We start from the raw sequence: 20475 nt of genomic DNA on the forward strand, positions 1-20475 counted from the left end.
CACAATTTAACCCCAGACAGTAACTACCTACCGTGCAGAGTCCATTCACTCACTCCCCCTCCATTCCCAGTGGGAAGTGGAGGAGAATTGAAAAAAGGAAAAAAATCCCTTGGGTTGAAATAGAAACAGTCTAATAATTACAATAAAGTAGAATATAATAATAACAAAAGTAAAAAGAAAGAGATTAATTACCACACATGTAAAGACTCCCCAAACCACAAGTGATGAGCAATACAAGAGCTCATCACTCACTGACTGACTCCCAGAAGTAACTGGCTCCTTCCAGCCAACTCCCCCAATTTATATACTGGGTATAAAATTCCATGGTATGAAATATCCCCCTGGCCAGTCTGGATCAGCTGGCCTGGTTTTGCTCTCTCCTGGCTTCTTGTGAAGCTCCTCACTGGCCAAGCACAGGAAACTGGAAAGTCCTTGACTTAGGGTAAGCACTGCTCAGCAACAACCAAAACATCTGTGTTATCCACATTATTCTCATACTGAATCCAAAACACAGCACTTCATCAGCCACTACAAAGAAAATTAACTCTATCCCAGCTGAAAATAGGGCACTTAGCAACAAAATTTGGTCTGGTATGTTCACAGTTTAGTGAAATGTGGCATCTTAGAGCATTCTGAATGGAATTTATAATGGAGTTTATACAAGGGGAGGTAGAAGAAAAAGAGGTGAAAAAGAAAGGAAGATTTGGCCATGTCTGATTCTGTTAAATCAGCTCAGCTATCAGTGCAACTGTGCCTACAGATTCAAGCTATCACTTGACAATATTTTATTAACAAAGGTAAGGAATAATCCCATCTAAATGAGATTCCTAGTAAACCTGGTAGGCAGGTTGTTCAAAGAGACCATACCTAAAAGCAATAATAAAAACCTCCCTGCACTTTGATTCATGCCTGCCCACTGCGAGGGAAAAGGAAGAAAACAAAACATCACTGCTCATTTCTGTGAATCGTATTCAACTGAAATCACTTTGACAAAAAAATATTACACACAAAAATTTCTACCTTTTTGCATGTAGAGTAACATGAAATATTTTTCATCTCCTAGTCATGTAATTTTTTTTCTCTTCTTAATCCTAAATTCCTCCTTCAAGATAGCATGCCTAACTACTTCTGTTCTTGCTTGTAAAACTATATATAATTCCACAATTCATGTCAAGTGCACAGGTAAAGAAAAGCAAAACTGAATTTCATGGAAGGCCTGAAGAAAGAAGCTGCTTGCTTGAGACAAGAGCCTAGGTGCAGTGGGAGTCACTGATTATTGAAGCTCAATGAGTAAACTTGGGTGAATCAAGGAGGCAGAGCACAATGCAAAACAAAGCTTTACAAAAGAAACCCAGCAGTACTGTGTATAGTTCTGGGCTCTGTCCCACATAAAAGGTCTGAGAAAAATGGGGAGAAAAAGTGGTTTCCAGTTCTCTAACAAAAACAACAAGAAAACATTGAATTTAACTAGTTCATCTGAAGAGAGTGAAAAAAGGGAGTCATATGATGTGCAAAAGGTTGCTGCATAAAATGAGCGTGATTTTTATGCCCACAGTGGCTAGAACAACCACTAAGCTTAAGGGAAATTAATATTAGGTAATAAAAATATTAAAATGCTCCCCCTTATAAAATCCTTTATAATAGTAAGGATAGTTAAGTACTACAAGTGGTGTTGACCAAGGAAGTTTTAGAATAATCATCCAGGTTTTAAGATAAAACATTAGCATCTATGAAGATTAATAGCAACATAAATTGATTAGACTGGTGTATAGAGCAGATCTCTTCTTGGTGACACTTCTCATATTCCAATTCTATGTACAGTTTTAGAACCACACAAGGCTTACAACTAAGAAATAAAACTGTGCTCAAGTAAAAAAATTAACGTTTTTGTAAAATTACAGAATGTCCTTTGGTAAAAACAAAGCCCTACTTTCCTGTTCAAATTGCCTTCTTTGATGAAAAAGAGGACAGTGAGAGCTTTGGAAACATGAAAACACAACAACTGAGCAGAAAAAATCAGGTAGGATTTAGGTGCCTTCTAAGTTACATCATAGGCTAGAATATCTGAAAACAGAGCAAACATCAAATGGGAACTTGGACCAGGATGCAGCATTTAATGAGTTAAACACCAACATTCTCCAATCACTTTGGGCAGTTTGAATATGGAGCCAATGGAGAGATACTTTTCCTTTAAAGAAGATAAAAGACAAAGTCTTCTTTTAAGAAGACTGTAAGAAGATGAAGTCTTCTTTTAAGAAAACTCTTCCTTTAAGGAAGAGTCCTCTGACAAGCTCTTTCCCAGTTCAGCCAGGGAACCCCTGCTTAACTGAAAAAACCTGATTAACACTTCTCAGACAAGCATTTTTCAGTGCTCTGAAGCTGCTGAAGAAATTGCAATGGTGACAAATAGTAGTTGTGGTTAGTTGGCTTTTTCTGTTTTCACAGCAGCTCTTTTTCTACAAGAATTTGACTCAGAAAAAAAAGGAGAGGCCAGAAGAATGAAAATATGGACTTGAATTCCAGTAAATACATGACTGTGGGGTGGGGATGAGTGAGAAAAGTCAGTGAAATTGTGGGATGGAGTTTAGCTTTAGCTACTCTGTTCTGCCAAGCACTCCCTTTCCTGCAACAAATAAAGCAAATAGTTTTCTTATTCTCATAAGGAAAAACATCAGAACACAAGAATCTATTATTTATGACTTTATGCCTGTGTATTTCTTACAGATAACATCAAATATATGAGTGTTCCTTTAAAAATTTTCATATAAAATTGTTCAGATGAAACTGAAACTGGTTTACGTCCATTTGCAAAAATTGCTTCACTGAAGATATTTCAAAACACAATTGTAAATAAACAGAAATCATTTGGCCCATGCAGCATGTGTCTGAAATTTACCTTCCTCTTTGCCACACAGCAATTTGCAGGAGGAAGGCAGTTTAATTCAAAACATTACTTGCAATCTTGCAAAAGGTTAGTTCCCTGTAAAAATCTGAGTCACTGCAGTACAATTTTTCTTTCCTGTAGAAAAATTTCACTTGCAAATTTTATATCTGAGTTTGAATTGCAATACTTGTTCAGCATACTGTAATTCATCTTCAGGTCACAGAAAAACAACCAAAAAAGCAGACAAAACTTTTTTTCTGAAATTACTTAGTTCTACATGTAAAGTCATTATACAAAACCTTACACATGGAAAACCTTTGTTACAAGATGTTTGGTTTTAATACTTTTTATTAGCAGCAAACACAAGAAAGTCCCATTAAATGTAAAAAGGGAACATAAATTACTTACATTTTAAATGCGTTTAAGTGCTAGAAATTATCTGAAAATATTGTGCAGAAACAAGCCTAAAATATAAACACAGATTAAATAAAGAACTGTGTTCCAAGCACACACAGAAGGACACAGTACCACTCCCATATTTTACATGTTGGACACTAATTTTTTCTCTTTATTATGATGAGTGGCACATGTTCAAAGTAATTCTCACTGAATTTGTCACTTGCAAATTGCAGAAAAAGCCCTACTATTCGTGAAGAACCACAAAGATAAACTAAATGTAAACCAAATCTATTTTAACCTCCCTATCCACAATATTTAAAAATCTTTAACATTAAAAGCATCTCCTACCACACCTTTTCTAATTTAAATAGCTTTTGAAGATCCTACAAGTCTGGGGCCCCCCCAGCCCCAGCAGACTTCAATACTGGCAGACTTCCTATGGCCACTGAGCACCTTTGGGTACTCAAAATGCCACACAGCTGATCAGGATCTTTTGGGGACAACTAATCTTTTGGACTGGACAAGACAAACTGCAAAGTCAGATGTGGTTAATGTTGATGAGCTGAACAGCAAGAGAAGAGCCTGCAAAGCTCTTGCTACTGCTTTTTGTTGAAACATTTATGAGATGTTTGAATACCTGAAGAGCAACCACCATTCCACCATATTTATGCCCTTAGAAACCAATAATATAGAATTTTAAAGCATTCCTGTATGACTCAACCTCAAATTGTACAACTAAGAAAATATCCATTTTACTGAACTTCAGGATTTTTTTTTAAGTCACAGGAAAAACCATTTAATGAAGAAACAAGTCCATGGTAACACAAAACTAGTCAGATTTGGAAACACAGTTTTAAGTATTTCTATAATAATCAGCCCTTTTCAAACTATAAAAGCATCAGAATCAGAAACTATTATGAAACAGTTGCCCTTTCCTTCAACACAGGTTTATGAATCATGTAATAGTTGGTAAAGTTTTTAATTCCAAATTTGGAGCGAACCAAATGAGTAAGTACATGTATCACATTTCACCTGAAAGCATTTTATATACTCCCTCTATCTGGTATTCATTAAATTGAGTAGTGTAAAAAGGTGAAATTAGAGCCATTTCATCTGTAACTTTATTGAACTAGCAAGTTTTTCTCATTTAAGCTTATGTTGAAAATCTATACAGCCTCCCAAATACCTTTACTTAGTCTCAAAAAAGCTCATTATTTACAAAAAGCTGATGTTACCACCTGGATTGCAATTCTTCAAGTTCTTTTCCATTTCCTTCTATAAGAATTTCAATCTACAGTCCCAGAAAAAACTAGTATAATATAAGAAAAGAAAGTGTGTTCTGCACATGTGTATCAAATCACAACCAGAAAATAGTCAACTGTATTAAGTATTTTGTTAAAAAGTCTTAAATTATATCTAAAATGCTAAAGCTGTGTCAGCATCATATAAGCATAAATGCTAAAACTGTGTCAGCATCATTCCACAGCTTTGAAAGAAAGTATAACCCAATTAACACCTTTTCAGCCACTGACAGACTAGAGAATTTATAATAAATTGAAATCAATAAGTAAATACACATTCAAAAAACAGAAAAAATAATTTGCCTTAATGATTAAAATTCTATAACCTGAACAGCTGAAAATGACCAAAGCAAAGCAGAGTCACCTCCTGGAATAACATTAGCTTCATTCCTTGGACTTTGTGCCACACAGTTTGAATAAGTATACCAAGGTAAATCCAGAACTCACCAATATTATTACTGTCTTTGAAAGCTTACAGTTCCCCATCCTGCAATACTCCATCAAACCATTTTTAAACAAGGACATTTGTTTTGGGGTAGACTTCAGTCCTACTGCTTTATTTTTGGACTATTTGACCACAGACAACATCTGGTATTTTACTTAAAATTATAAATAAAAAATTCTTTAGGAAAAATATCTTTCCTATTCAGTTCACATTTACATAAAGACACTACAAGGTTGGATCCATAAAGCAGTTTAACTGGACACTCACCACCAGCTTTCCCTATACAGCTCTATTGAAGATTTCTCACATTGGATTTTCAATAATCCTACTTTATCTGCCCATGACTTTTTCCATACTGCACTGAAACTATGCCAAATTATGTTGAAATAATGGCTTCAGCATTTTCTATCCTTACAGATAATCCTTTCCTTGACTTTAAACATGCTTGCTTTTGGAAGCTGCTGCTGTTAGCCCTTGGCTTTAACACTGTGCAGAGGAATCTTGAGGAGTCAGCATGTTCTAACAGTGAACTGGACAAGACAGGAGGACAAAAATGAGAATGAGCAGAGAATGAATGATGGCAAAATGAAAATAAATTGGTTCAGCTACCAATTTTTATCACCAGCAATACCACCAGCATTGGGCACCTCTTAACTGCAGCATAATCCTTTCTTACATAGAAAGTTGAAATATTTTAACTTTACTTAACAAAGTTAATCTAAAAAGAAATTGCAAAAGATCAAAAGCACTTGAACTGCTAAAGGTTCTACTGCGTATTTATGTGGCTGGGTTTTGGTAAGCTGAGGTCAGCTTCAGGGCTGGCTTCTGTGGGAGAGTCCAGCTGCTCTCCTGTGCCTGACACAGCCTTTTCCAGCTGGCTCCAGTACAAACCCACTGCAGGCCAAAGCTTCAAAACAAGCCCACTGTAGGCCAAAGCTGAGCCAATTTTGTTTGTGGCACCTCTGTGGAAAGATTTAAGAAAGGATTAAAAAAAAAAAAAAAATTCACTGGGCAGGTAGAAAGGGAGTAGCAGTGCAGGGAGAAGAGAGGGAAACAGCAGACAGAACACCAAAGTCAGAGGTGGAAGTGGTATTCCATTGCCCCAGAGCACATATTCCCTGTAACTCAGGAAGGACCCAGAATGGAGGAGATATCCCCTGAAACTCATGTGAGAGCCCAACCTGGAAAAAAATGGATATTTCTTGAAAAAATTGGACCACCTTTTTTTTTTTTTTTTCTCCCCCTGAAAGACTGCAACCCAAAAGAGAGGGCCCACACTGGAGCAGGGGGAAAATGTAAGGATGAAGGAGCAGCAGAGACCAAAGCACACTTCCCCTTCAGGACGCCTGCACTGAACAAGAAGAGTGGTAGAGTTTAGGATAAAGTAGTCAGGTTAAGCTTGGGGGAAGGGGAAGGAAAGGTGTTGTTTTAATGCTTGTCACTATCCAAATTTATTTTAAATTTGCAATATATTATATTTATTTTCCCCAAGTTGAGTCTGGTTTGCCCAAAACAGTAAACAAAGATTTCTTCATCTTTGTTTTAATTAATGGGTTTTTTTCATCCTATTTTCTCCTTCTGTCCTACTGAGGAGGGGAGCAAGTGGCTGTGTGAGGGTCTGGACTTTAGCCAAGGTATCCTGCCACACCAGTACCTGTGACTGTCAGAACAATCTTTTGACTTACTTGAAATAGCAGCTTTCTTTTTCTTTGGACTTCCTGTATCTTCCACTTTTGCCTCAGCACCCTCACTGGCTGCAGCTGCTGCCTTTCTTCTTCTCTAAAAAAAAAAAACATTTACAAAAATTAGCAGTTGAACTCAAGAGCAAGAAAGACCATGTAAAACAGACAATATACTCACAAGGTATTCCCCTATTTTACATAATATATTATAAAATGCCTCCAGTCATAGAAAAAATGTATTCCTGTACTAACACAAGAATACTGGTACTAATCCATACACAATTTGAAACAACAGTTACCCAGTTGCAGAGTACTTTAGCAGTTGAAATTTTGATTTAGGAAAACATGAGGTGTTGTGACCATAACCAGGGGTTATTTATCTTACACAGAATAAATGTTACAAAAGGAACAATCTGAAAAACTTAAAGAACACATAACATTTTATCCCAAGTTCATATTTGGGATTTGGGTTTTCTAAAAAAATTACGCCACATTAAAGTCAAGTTTGTTTAGATCCTTGCACTTAATGCTTTCTTTACACAGCTCAAAAGCAGCTAATACTCACTGACAGTACTTTTTTTTTAATAGCAACCATGGGTTCTGTTCCAAAGAGAGGTATTTGGGAAATCTGAACTCTATTCAAGGTACATTACCTTAAAACCTCTAAATGGATAGAACTCTGATTATCTGTGTATTTACAATTAATCTCACTATTGCAAACTATTCCTGAAGTAGTTATGGAAAATTATTGCTTTAAAGCCATGATTTTTGCAAAAGATGAAGTGACCTGCATCAGGCATACATGAAAAGCACTGAACACTGGAGGAGTTTTACTTTTCCTTCTTCTTAATTTATTTATTTTTTAATTGTGTGAGACTAGAGCTTTACTAATACAGCTTTAAAAGTGGCTACAACTTCACAGAGCTCACGAGAGAAGGGGAGAGTGCATTACATCTTTCCTTTCCAAAGTGTTGCTTCATGATTACCATCTAAACCCTGCTGGGCTGAACAGATTGGTTCGATAATTACATACAATAACTGCAGTGGGCAGGTAACCCTCAGCTGGCACAGGGCAGCTCCCCTGTGAGAACTTCCATATGCAAACTGCACTGATGGAGTGCATTAGGTACATCTTTCCTGCCGGTGCACAGGCCTGATTACCGCCAGCCAAGACTCCAAGGTTAGCATGTCAGCAGATTTGTGATGCATTAGGCAGGAATAAACACAGACACTTTTGTTCATTCTGACCAAAATTAAGGAGGACTATTTCAGCACTGCACTCCTTTTATATGAGAGATAATGCATTCCTCCCAATTGTGCTAGGAAACATTTTAAATGCTCATCAGAAAAACAGATATTCAATACATATTACAGAAAAGCAAAATACATTTATCTTGTTTCCAAGCTTATTTAATAAAAAGTGGTTTCTTAATCTTGATGCAGGTGAATTACATAGCAGCAGAAATCAGGCAGCATTCATCTGACAAAAGCAACACCTGCACATCTGAACCTGAACATTAGAAGGAGCCACAAATCGCTAAGATCTGTATTTTTCCAGGCTACTTCACTCCCAATATTTCCCAGACACTCTTCAGCACTGAACAACAGTAAAATGTGGTCCTTGCTCTAAATAATTTAGTCAAAAGCTTGAAATGCTTCCTTCAATACATGGTACTACTAGCTTCTTGTTTGTCTAGAACTACTAGAGAATACTACACTCAAACTAGCATGCTTACTTAGAGAATAAAAAAAAAAAAAAAAACAACAAAAAACCTCAAGCACATCTGTGGACTATGTTTCATTTACTCATACATCTGGGGAAACTTGAGACACGATATAGAAAATAAAATGCTAACTGCTAACTTTTAATATAGCAGACATCTGTGACTTTTACCCAGATACCAATACTGGAGAATGACTGAGATTCCAGAACAACCATGTTTATATGTAATATGTAAATGCCCACCATGGCTCAACTAGCTGATAGCACAGGAGACTCCTACAGTCTAAGAAGGTATTTACAGAGATGCTAGAAATATTATCTCCTAGCTATGGAACACCATAACTTCAGAATGTCAAATAACACTGTTTTAAGGAAATTAGTCAAGTCATTATGGTAGATTGCACCAAAAGAAATGAAGAATAGGTGTGTTAAGACCTGCTGTGATTAAAAGACAATAGAACCAAAATGTCATAAATATTTTGTGTAAGAGGTCACAATCTTCTCAAGGGTGGATGTCAGACTGCATTTTTCTTTTTCAAATTAGGCATTAAGTATGTCAAACAAAATTCAGCGTGTGATAGAAGATCCTGGCTTTCAGAGGCAAAATGCTACTGATCAATGGCAAACCATATTTACGGATAATAGTTTTTAATGAAGTTTGGAATTTGGAGCTTATTTTAAAAACACTAAGTCATCTTCTACCCTAGCCTATACTGCAGAGTTACAAGGCCTACAAAACTCAACATAGGAGGAAGAGTCATCTCTCCTGGTGTTTGGTCAAAAGGAAGAATGTTATGTTGTCCATCAATCTTATTCTCTAGCAGTAGCTGGCATGAAGGAGCATCAAGTCCACTGAAAAATGAAGCTGACAGCTGAAAACACTTACTCAAGTGGGCCAGTAGGACTCCCTGTTTTATCTAAGTGCTTCATATTTGTGACAACTGAGTAAGCTGACCATGCACATGGTTCTCAAAGGATATTAAAAAATAAAGAAACCCAATGGAAAGGCTTACTTCTTTTTGCTTGGAGGCAAGAACCTATGGAAAAGGATTATCCCACCCTTTGGGTATGGTTTTGACTGATACAGGCTAAAAACCCAAGATTTTTGAAGTTTTTATTCTATTGCAAATGTGCACCAGACATCTCTGCTGGACAAGGACATTAAAGGTCACAGATGTTGGCTCTGCAGCAGGCCAACTTACTCAGCAAAGAAACCAGCCAACCATTAAAGACAGATTACTTTTTCCCCAAAAGACAGGTCACAAGCCATATCAAACCACAAGGGGAACAGAAGTTATGCTATCAAACTCTCCTTTTGGAGGGACCTTTATACTCAATTCAGAACAAAATATTAGTATAGAGATCACAGCTATAGATTTTAGCCAGAATATTTACTGGGCAAAAGGATCTAAAAATGCTGAACATATATCTTCAGAAGACTTTAGAATCCTACAGGTTTTCTTTCCTGCTTTTCCCCCATCTTTAACACACTGCTGATCATGTCAATAAGCAAGCAACATACTTGTACTATTATCCTGTATTATAAGTCTCAGTTGCCTAGTTCATGCTAAAGGAGCCAGTAAACTGCCCACCTGCTATTAACAAATGTAAATAAAGAAGTAAATAAATGCAGTATGAAGTAGAAGATGATAATTACTGTCCCATTATGTCACCACCTTTTCATGGGTATAAGCTGCTTTAACATACACTTTCCCTAAAGCTTAAAAAGTCCTTAATGCTGTATTCAAATTGGAAGTCCAGAGTTTAAGTCCTCTTAAATACAAGGAAGAAAACACCCCTAGCCTACCAATACAGTTAAGACTCAAAAATAACAGATTAGCGAAATCAATATGTGAATTCCAGAATCAAATACTTGCCATGAAGATGTATACTTAAAACTAAGCTTTGAACTAGTCATGGAAAGGAAACTAACACAAAACAAAACTAGACTAATCTTACATGTACTTTGATCCAGCCAGAGTTATACCAATTTAAAGAAAAAAGTAAATTAACCAAATTAATGTTCAAGCATCATTATATCTAAGTATACAAGTTTTGTTGTCCAAGGTACTATCTACTATAAAAGTACCTCTATAAACACCATTCTGTATTAAGTTCTATTAACTTAGTTAATAATGTTAATTAGTAAAGATTAATTAGAGAAATAATGTGTAGAGCTAGGACTTAAACATTTCACAATTTAATTATTTGCTACTTGATTAAGTTATGACACCTACTTCCAACATCACTAACTCTTACTCAACCAAATGCAATAAAAGATGACATGAATTTTTAGAGTAAAACCTTTTGCACAGGATTTCTTTGGAAGTCTCCATTCTCTGCCAAGCCAAAGTCAAGCAAACCATCATCTTTTTGTCCAATGGCCTTGAGACCTTGCAGAAGTATTTCTCGGAAATGCTGGTAAACAGGTTTCTCTTCATAGCTGAGTACCTTCACCTTTTCCATGTATTTGGCTATTTCGTCTAAAGAAATGGCACCTCCAATTAATTTCTATTTGAAAACATTTTAATCATTCACTTTTACTACAAAAGAGACAGAAATTATGCATGCACTACTTATGCTATTCTTGAAATGGTTATTTATAAACTCATAATAATTATGTCTTTACTACACATTTTAGAAAAAAATTATACCAAGGTTCATTACCCAGTGATGACAGCATCACTGTTTTTTACATGTTTATTGCAATGAAGAAAACAGTCAGTCGTAAAAAACCCTAATAGGCCAATTTTCACCAATGAATGCTTATTTACATGGTATTTCTTATGTCTATATTTAAAAATGTGGAAAAGGAAATTCAATGTTATCTCAGAACTTCATCAGTTCAAGACTGAAACATACAAAATAATACATGAAACATTAGACCACTTTAAAAACAAACAAGTCACACTTGAACGAGAAAACTCTTCTGATCACCAGGAATAGCTGAAAATAACTAAATAGTAAGATCCCAGGAAAGTGTATTTTTAATAGAGTCAGTTTAAAAATAATAAATAATGTACTCAGCAAATCACCTGTGCCAAATAGGAACAATGTATACTTTAAGACTGCACTACTTCTTATATTTCCATATCTAAAATTCAGTTGCAAAAAATCAATTGGCACATCTCATGTCTGAAATAAATACTGTGCTTAACCAGAAACAACACAGTGTCTGTAGTGTACAAAGCTGCAGCTAAAATGAAGTCTAGACTTATCTTAAGCAACAATCTAATTCATGCCACTTTGTTGTTCCTGTTTGAAAGGAATAATTAAAATAGGTAAAAAGTTCAGTAAACAAGTATTTTAAAATGCTCCTCTTACCTGGTTTATTTTTCCCAGGAAAGCATTTGTCCATCAAAATGGAAATATTATCTCTACATCTGAAAAACAAAATTAGTCAAAACTACTGTTTCTTTTGAATTTTTCAATCTTGTCCTGTTCTGATAAACTATTTAAGTACCCATTTTGGGCTACTGTCAGATACAAGAAACACTACTGCATAAGCCTCTGTTATGACTTAGCATAGCCATTGTAGGTGTGCAGCACATTTCAGAACTAAAGAATGCCAGATGGGCCATCTGAAACAGTTTTTGATTCTCAAAAGCAAGTAGAAGACTGAAGAAAAAGAACTGGTTCATTTTCAACCCTCACATACTGATGCTAAGGAAGCCAAATAACAAATATTTGTTAATGAGACAGAAACTGCTGCACTGGGACAGCTCTCTTCATATTAAATATGTGACAAGAGGAGGCTGATCTGGGCTGAGGGGAAGATGAAGGCATGTTGACATTGAGGCTGAAGGACAAAATGAAAAATAATTTTAAAATCCCATAACAGTAGTGCTCTAGCTGGAATGATGCTCAAAGACATTTAAGCCTTTACTTCTGCCACATGCATGAGAGCATGGTGTTAAAGGGACCCACACTCCACACTTCTCTTCCTGTAAAGCATGACTGATGGTTACCTTTATCCTGCTAAGAGTGGTTTTGGCTTCACCATGGCAATGCTAAAGTGCCAGTACTGTGGTGGAAAAATAAACATCTCAGACACACAAAAGAAGCCAGAACAGTACAAGTGAAGTTTAATTACATGTCAAGGATACATGAGACACAAAAGAAAAATGGGAGGTATACACAATAAGAGCTGCTTACCAAAAGGGAACATACTCAAAGTACAAAGCATTTCTACAGAAAGACATTTTCATTTTCAAAAGAGAATAAAAACAAATAGTTTCTCACCTGATTTTTGAGTCTCTGACAAAATTTGGATCTTTCAAATTATCTTCCCATGGTAGATGGCCACTAAGCCAATGAATCATACAGTAACCCAAGATCTCCAGATCACCACGTCTCGATGGTGCTACATATAGATGCACATACAGAAAAACCAACCATAACATTAGTTAATAAAGCACACACAGTTTAACAACAGTGAAAATTTAAAAATATGTTAAGACAATGCTAACACTACTTTATCTGTTACTTATGTGTTTATTTTAGCATGAGAGTTAGGAAGGAAAAAAACATTACTCCTATATGTGGAAGGATCACTTCTTTTTCAAGCCCTTTATCAACTTCTCCTATTCAAAGACATGACATGCTGCAGTTATCCCAATTTGGGAAGCTTTTTAACTACTCAGGTTGTGGAAAAAATAGAACAAGTTAGTGAAGTGATTGACTTTCAGTTCAAAATAGTTTTTACTTCCCTTCATCTGTAAAAAGGTAAAAGTGCTGAAACCCCCACCTTCCCCAAAAAATATTCTACAATGCTGAATTATTTTATGTGGCCTGAAAATTGAACAAAGGATCGTATGAGATCAGATCCCAAAGCCTTCACAAAAAAACCCCACCTAGAAATAAGCAAGCACAAAAAAACCCCACCAAAAAAATTAACATACACAGTGACCACAGACTACACTAGAAATATAAATCAGCAGATCAAGCTGTCTTTGGTAATGTTCAGCTTAAAGTATCCTCAAGTATATAAGTATCCAATAATTTTCAACAACTGTTATTTTTGCAGAAAACACTCTTATGTTAATAAAGCAAAATTTAAGAAATAAGAAAATGAAATTGATATTCACTATAAATCCTCAATGACTAATCAGACATAAATGTGTCCTTTACATATTCAACCTTTTCTCACTTCTTGTTTTTTGATTTTCAGTGACTATAAGCACTGTTAATTAATTAAATGACATTTTTTTGAGTAAAAATAAAAAATATTTTCACATTGATAACAGCAACTATTTTTCTCCTAAAAGCAGGACCTATTTTTCTATCAAGATCTACCAAGCACTATTCCATTTCTATTTGGTTAATAAAAAGCAATATGCTGAACCTCTTATCTTTGTAAATTAAGGAGCTCTTAACAAAGCTACATTAAAAATACAATTAGTAAAATTTAGTAAATGGAAAAAAAGAAAAATGCCAGCATAGCACATAAAGAACAAAAATTTTAAAAAAGGAAAAGCGTGTTTTTTAGAATCAAAAACCTGGTTTGTTCATTTGCTGCACTGAGTTTTATAAGTCTTTTATTTATAAAAAGGGATATGTAAATGCCTATTGCAGAGTTTTACATCCTTACCCACACCCTTGTGTGCATCAATACTGGTATATTCCACAGTTCCATCATGGCACCTTTTAGGATTTTCTTTATATACTTTGTGAACTCCTTCAGGACAGTACCGGTAGGCAAGTCCATAATCCACCAGGTACACCTAGCAATTCCCACAAAGCATTAGAAGGTTAAAGAACCATAAACACAAAAAATACACAAATAATAAACACAACTCCCAGCCATTCTCACAACTTCTTTGAAAGTATTAAGAATGGCAAGTTGTTCAACTGTGAATGATTCTCAGTACTTTATTAATCTTAACACATATGATTTGAAAACAATGTGTCAGTTAGGTTTCATTGTTTTCCACAAAGCAGTCTGATCTGGAAGTCATTTCTTGCTGCTACAGAAGGCAAGTACAGTACAATAGTTATTACCAGTAAAATGAGATTTTAAAAAAGAAAAACAAACCCAAGTAACAAGCAAAAAAAGAAGTAATGTCCATAGAGTTATAAACACATTCACTGTGCTACCCTCTTTTAAAGGCAATTGACCCACTTGAACAATACTGCATACTACTACTTCTCAATAACAACACAGTTACTTTAAGAGAACTGAAATTACTTTCACAAGCTAAAACATTTGAGCAAGAACAAATCCATAATTTGAAACTCTAATATGAATTGTTTGAACAGTAAAGAGAGTTAAAAATGCAGAAAAATGAAAGACTTCCATAAATCAAGTGGAACAATCAACACTGTAAAGACCAATTTTTCCAAGTAACAGAACACTTATCTGATGGATTTCTTGAACAAAGCAGAGGTAACAATGCAGACAGGCAAACATAATTTACCAGTGTGCTACATAATTTTAGGCTTCAACCTGCAAATACCTATTTGTGAGTCATTTTTTTTTTAATCTCAAGAATTTCTCTAGAATACTATTTAGGCCAAATAGTCAATTGATAACTGTCCAGCAAAATGCATTTTAAAAAAATCATAGAATATTAACTAGATATAAATGTCAAGCAGAAATAATGTTACCATATACATTCTTAAAAATTAGCTTCTGCTAGATTTCACAGGTTCAATACACTTTCATTGTTGTCAAATAGAAGGTTTAAAATATGAGGAGTAAAATGCATTATAAATACCTGGTTAGGGTTCTTGTAACTCAGAAGGAGGTTTGAGGCCTTGATGTCTGCATGCACATATTCATGCTCATGGACATATTCCAGAATATCAAGCTAACAAAACAAAAGTCATTTAAATGCAGTACCCAGGTCTGCCCACCAGAGGACCTGGACTCGGCACAAAAGTGGGACTGAACTGAGACATTTACACAGGGAAGACAGATTGAGAAAACAAAACGTATTTTTTAAACTTACTATTCTCAGGCCTAATTGTAGTACAGTTTTATGGGGAAATTGCTTTGCATTCTCTTCATACATCTTCTGAAGATCTCTGCCAAATCGGTCCATTATCATAAATCGATAACTAAATTCCAGGAGAAAAAAAAAAATCAAAGCCAAAAAACCAGCAAAGTTACTGAATCATACTTAGTGAAAATTTTTTATTTGCATGTTAACTGTACTAACTAGTGATTGCATAGGTCTCTCTCAAAAGAAACTGAGGGAAATACTTGAAATACAGAATTTTTTAACACTGTACATCAATTCTTACCTTTTTCACATCAGCTACTGAAACATTCATCCATCAAAAGAACTGCTGTATATTCCCGTTATGCAACAAAATAACAAGTACTAACAGTACTCACAGAGGAAAGCATCCCTATTGTAACTCACTATAGGCAAAACCAAGCATCATCTACTTATAAAAATACATTTCTTAGATTTTATAAATGGCTAAGTGATTTAACATGTCCATGTACAATGTTCCTTTACTGAAATCTATTACAAACTTTTTTTGACTTACTGTTAACAACAAAAATCTCTCACTTGCCAGAGGTGTTCTGATATTCATTGCTATAGCCGAACTGGTTCTAGAACTATGAGACTTCATAGTGGTTATAATAAAGAAATTCATGCACTAAACATTGAATGCAAAGTCACTTTTATTTGCAGGATAAAAAAATTGCTACATTTACTTTTGCTATCAAAATGAATTTTTCTTTTACATTAGGTTATTTTTTCAATTGAGGATCTACTGAAACTGATATTTCTGACATACTAGGGCATCCATACTGACTGCTCTATGCCGTGAACCACACAAAGCAGCCTGACATACTGTAAGCTGCCAGAGAACTACTGACACTCCTCTGCAGCACACCTGTTTAGAAAAGAGCCACTAGGAAACAAGGACTATTACATAAGCAAGCATTAGCATCAAAGACCAATTAACAGAAACCTTTCCTGGCATGGAACAATACTAAAAACCATCCCTAAACTTAAAACATATTTAACGTGAGACTAACAGTTATTCTAGCTCACAGATTAAGCCAGAAAAAGCTCCATCCCTGTGGAAAATAGAGAGATTTGAGAGACCACTAAGTCCTTAATATCTGTGAGTGAAAATACACTTTAAGTGCACACAACAAGAAGAACTTTAGTTGCATTATTCAGGACTTGTACATTAGAAATTGACTTTGTTTTAATTACAATATAAAAAGCTTCTCAACCACATATACATAAAGAGCATCATTGTTTTACAGCAGTGTTCACAACAATTGAAATCTCAATTATAAACACTGTAACAAACACAAATAGGAGTAAGAAACAGAACAAACAAAATATATCTACTTATATAGTCCTTAAACACACCCTTGCCATGCACATGAAAATTTGTGGCAGAAGTTAACAACATGAAGATAAGCAGAAAATAGACCTTTAAAATAACTAAGGCTAAAAGAGATAATGTTTGTTTAAATTCCAATATATGTCAACAAAAGATATTCACCTGTTTCCATTTCTTTCGTGCAAGCCAGAACCCCAATATCTTGGTACACCTAAATATTTCAGTTTATGGGACTTAGTCCACTTCTGAACTGAAAATACAAATAAAATTAAGTTCATGAATTTGCATGAGTAGAGGCTTACATAAAAAGGGAGTAGTCACATCACTTACAGTTTCTGCATACCTGTGAGCTGCTTATTTCACAGAAATGTATACACAAAGTATACAGGAAAGTTAATCACATATCCATTGTAAGGACAAAGATGCAACTCAAGTTTAAATTTAGACAACACTGCCAACAAAACTACAAAGACCTTCTTACCAAAACCCTCTAATTTACTGAATATCTGAATTCAATTTCAATAATTTAAAATTTATTTTGAAAATTACCTAAAGAGATTCTCAAAGTTCAACCTTTACTTCTACAGGCTCTATTTTCATAAATTGTTGTAGGTCATTAAAACATTTTAATAGACTGCTTACTTTCATCTGGCTTAGCAGCTCGCATGTAGAACTTTAACTCAGTAAAAAGAGGTCCATTCTGGCTGGGTTCCTTTAAGACAATTTAAAATTCATTAAAAACTGCTGTGTTAATGCCTAATAATTATTAAAAGCTGAAGCATTCACCCTATAAAAACATACTATCCCTTAAATGCTCTACCTGAAGCTGATAAACTCACTAGAATATCTTCTTATTATAAAAGAAATTTAGCTCTAAAAGCTGTTTTTATTATAACTGGCTTGACATTAAGGGTATAAAAAATACTGTCCCACAGCAAAAGACTAAAGAATAAGAAATTAACCAAAATGTATAGAAATATTAACAATTATTGGCAGAAGTTTAGCAGAGAATATTAAACAACGTTATCTCAGATTTTCCAGATTACAGCTAGATTGCATCAGTTCTAGTAGCCTTTAGTGATTTTAAAATAACACCTGAAATGATCCAATGAAAAAATCTTAACAAAAGTTAAATTATTATTGAACATAAGATATTTTGTTCCCTTCATACATTAGTGGACCAAGATAAAAATAACAGAGGATTTCAAAATTTCTCAAAATTATAAGAAACTGCACCTATTTCAATTTCAAAAATACCTTGTATTTAGTACATTTCAGTTCCATTTTTAAGGGACAAAACTAGAGGAACCATCGATTACAAGTAAAGTTCAAGAGAGAAATTCCTATGAAAACACAAAATATTTTAAATTCTCAAGAACAGCAGATGGGCAAGTATCTTGATTCTACATTTCCAGAACATGGTAAAGAAAAAAGTAAAAAAAAAAAAAAATCTCAATTCTTGTAATTTTTGAGTAACTGATTTTGAGATGAGCTTAAGCAATTTATTTTTGTCTAGTTACTCATATATATCCAAATTCATTCTATCTCTATAAAAATACCCATTTTTGAATATCCTACACTTAAAAAATAACAAAACATATGCAATTACTGGCAAAGAAACTCAAGAATAATACAATCACATGACATTAGATACACACCACTCTTAAATGGTTTTAATTTTAACTTTTAAATGCAGATGTGATCCAGCCAATTGCTACAGGCCAGAGTGTATCACGGTGCTAAGAGAGGCATAGTGCTGTCCAGTCTCACTGGAGCGATGCAGAGCTCAGAGCGCCCTGACCGCAGGCTCTGCTGGGCTGGAACACAGCAGGACACACTGGGAGCAGATACTCCCAGCTGGAACACAGGACAGGCTGGGAGCAGATATTCCCAGCTGGAACACAGCACATGCTGGGAGCGCTGGGAGCAGATACCCCCAGCCAGAACACGGGAGAACATGCTGGGAGCAGATACCCCCAGCTGGAACACGGGACAGGCTGGGAGCAGATACCCCCAGCCTGGGCACCACTCCTGGGCCTGGACACTTGATTACAATGCTACTGCCTGTCTCCACCTCCCTGTCTCCAGCAGCATTGCCCAGATAAACAACGGAACCAAGACAGCTTTTTGGCCTCTCCTTGTGAGGAGGAAGCAGAAAAAAACCCAAAACTGAAGACCAGACAGTTTGTGTGATCAACACACACAGACTTTGGTACCTGCAAATTTACTTTCACAGTTAGTTTATTTATCCACAATGGATAACAAATTAGTAATACAGAGATTAAATATGCAGAGAAGGGTAAAATAGATTAATTATTCCATTGCAGTTACCTCAAACACACACATTACTTGACCTATTCACTTGATCCTGTGTAGTACTATCTATCAATACCCTAACTTATGAGAATATGAATTTTCATATATAATTTTCATTTAATTTACATGGATTTCAACAATGTTGTTTTCCTACTAAAATACAGACCAAAAAAAGTAGGCATTAAAAGTTCTTACATTATTTATCCATAAATAAATATTCCAAAAAAATTTATGCCTAAGTGCTGAAAATGTATATCTTTCTCTGGTCAGAAAGAAAAATCTGCTATCTTTTCATACTTGGAGAATGGATAAATGATTCAACCAGATCTTTATGTTGACTATGAAGGTTTTTTCCCACAATACCATTAATTCTACCTACAGATAAAGAAATGCATATATGATGCTAAAAAAAAGCTTACACAGCATCCAGTATTTGCCATAATAGTCCAGAAGGAGTGCAAACACAAATTTCTACAGCTTTATGCCCAGGGTCATTCTAAATACATGACTTACAAAACTGAAATTAAAATCTTATTCAAAAAGATAACATAATGAAAGATTATAGAGTACATGTCAAAACCGAACAAATTTCAAGTAGTGTTTTAAGAATTCTGATCTTTTTCAGTCAGCAATGTAATGAAGTGTAATTAAACCCTGCATCCACTCCTGAACAATGACATCTGAAAAGTCCACTTGTTAAAAAGCATTTCTTTTTTAATAAAAACTGTGATTCATTTCATACTGCTCAGACATCAATACTATGAAGATATGTCAAAGATTAAGCCAATTTACATCCTGCTTTAATAGCTTAATTTGAAGAACATACTAAAGAAGCACATATTTTGTTCAACACTAATAATTGTTCAAAGCTGTTAACCACTTTGCTTCAGCTGATGGAAAAACTAGAATCCACACAGGCATCAGAAAATGGTCTCTTATCTGAAGTTGTGTTATACCAGACTGTAGAGACATAATATATTATGGGTCATTTGTGAGGCTAGCACAAAGACTGGGGCTACTCTTTATTGCCATAAAGACGAAATTATGAAAGTCAAATTAAAATTGACTAGTCATCTGGGATATTAGCAATGGAGCTACTTACAAAATGCTGCAACAAAGTGAAGCACAGGAGCAACCCAAAAGTTGGGGCAACTCTTATATTAAGAGCCCAAAGTGGAGAGAAGAAGATGGATGGGTTTCAAACTCAGGAAAAGAGGGTAACAGCAATTACACACACTTAAAGTAATGCTTATCTAAGGTTTTCCCAGCAAGTCAAACCAGATTCTTCCATGGCGGTGAAATGGTGCTCTGCTTCTTGATCACTCCAAACTCAGCAGGAGCCAGTAATTAGAAGCCACTGCCTCTCCCAGGCAAGCCACTGCTGTTATCTGCCTCTAAAACAGATGCAC

The 20475-nt window shown here is 35.2% G+C and overlaps 1 protein-coding gene across 1 annotated transcript in view; it reads right to left on the reverse strand.

Moving 5' to 3' along the window:
- Positions 1-20475, reverse strand: part of VRK1 (VRK serine/threonine kinase 1) — a 30818-nt gene that overhangs the window by 1978 nt on the left and 8365 nt on the right. The window contains exons 4-12 of the mRNA XM_084208057.1: positions 17393-17462; positions 16913-17000; positions 15385-15493; positions 15151-15243; positions 14025-14157; positions 12677-12797; positions 11759-11817; positions 10739-10917; positions 6715-6808 (exon numbers count right to left, since the gene is read on the reverse strand). Of these exons, the coding sequence (XP_084064183.1) occupies positions 6715-6808; positions 10739-10917; positions 11759-11817; positions 12677-12797; positions 14025-14157; positions 15151-15243; positions 15385-15493; positions 16913-17000; positions 17393-17462 (946 nt within the window). The remainder of the gene's footprint in view (positions 1-6714; positions 6809-10738; positions 10918-11758; positions 11818-12676; positions 12798-14024; positions 14158-15150; positions 15244-15384; positions 15494-16912; positions 17001-17392; positions 17463-20475) is intronic.

Source organism: Fringilla coelebs (genome assembly GCF_963513975.1).
Source record: "Fringilla coelebs genome assembly, chromosome: 6".
NCBI classification, from domain to species: Eukaryota; Metazoa; Chordata; class Aves; order Passeriformes; family Fringillidae; genus Fringilla; species Fringilla coelebs.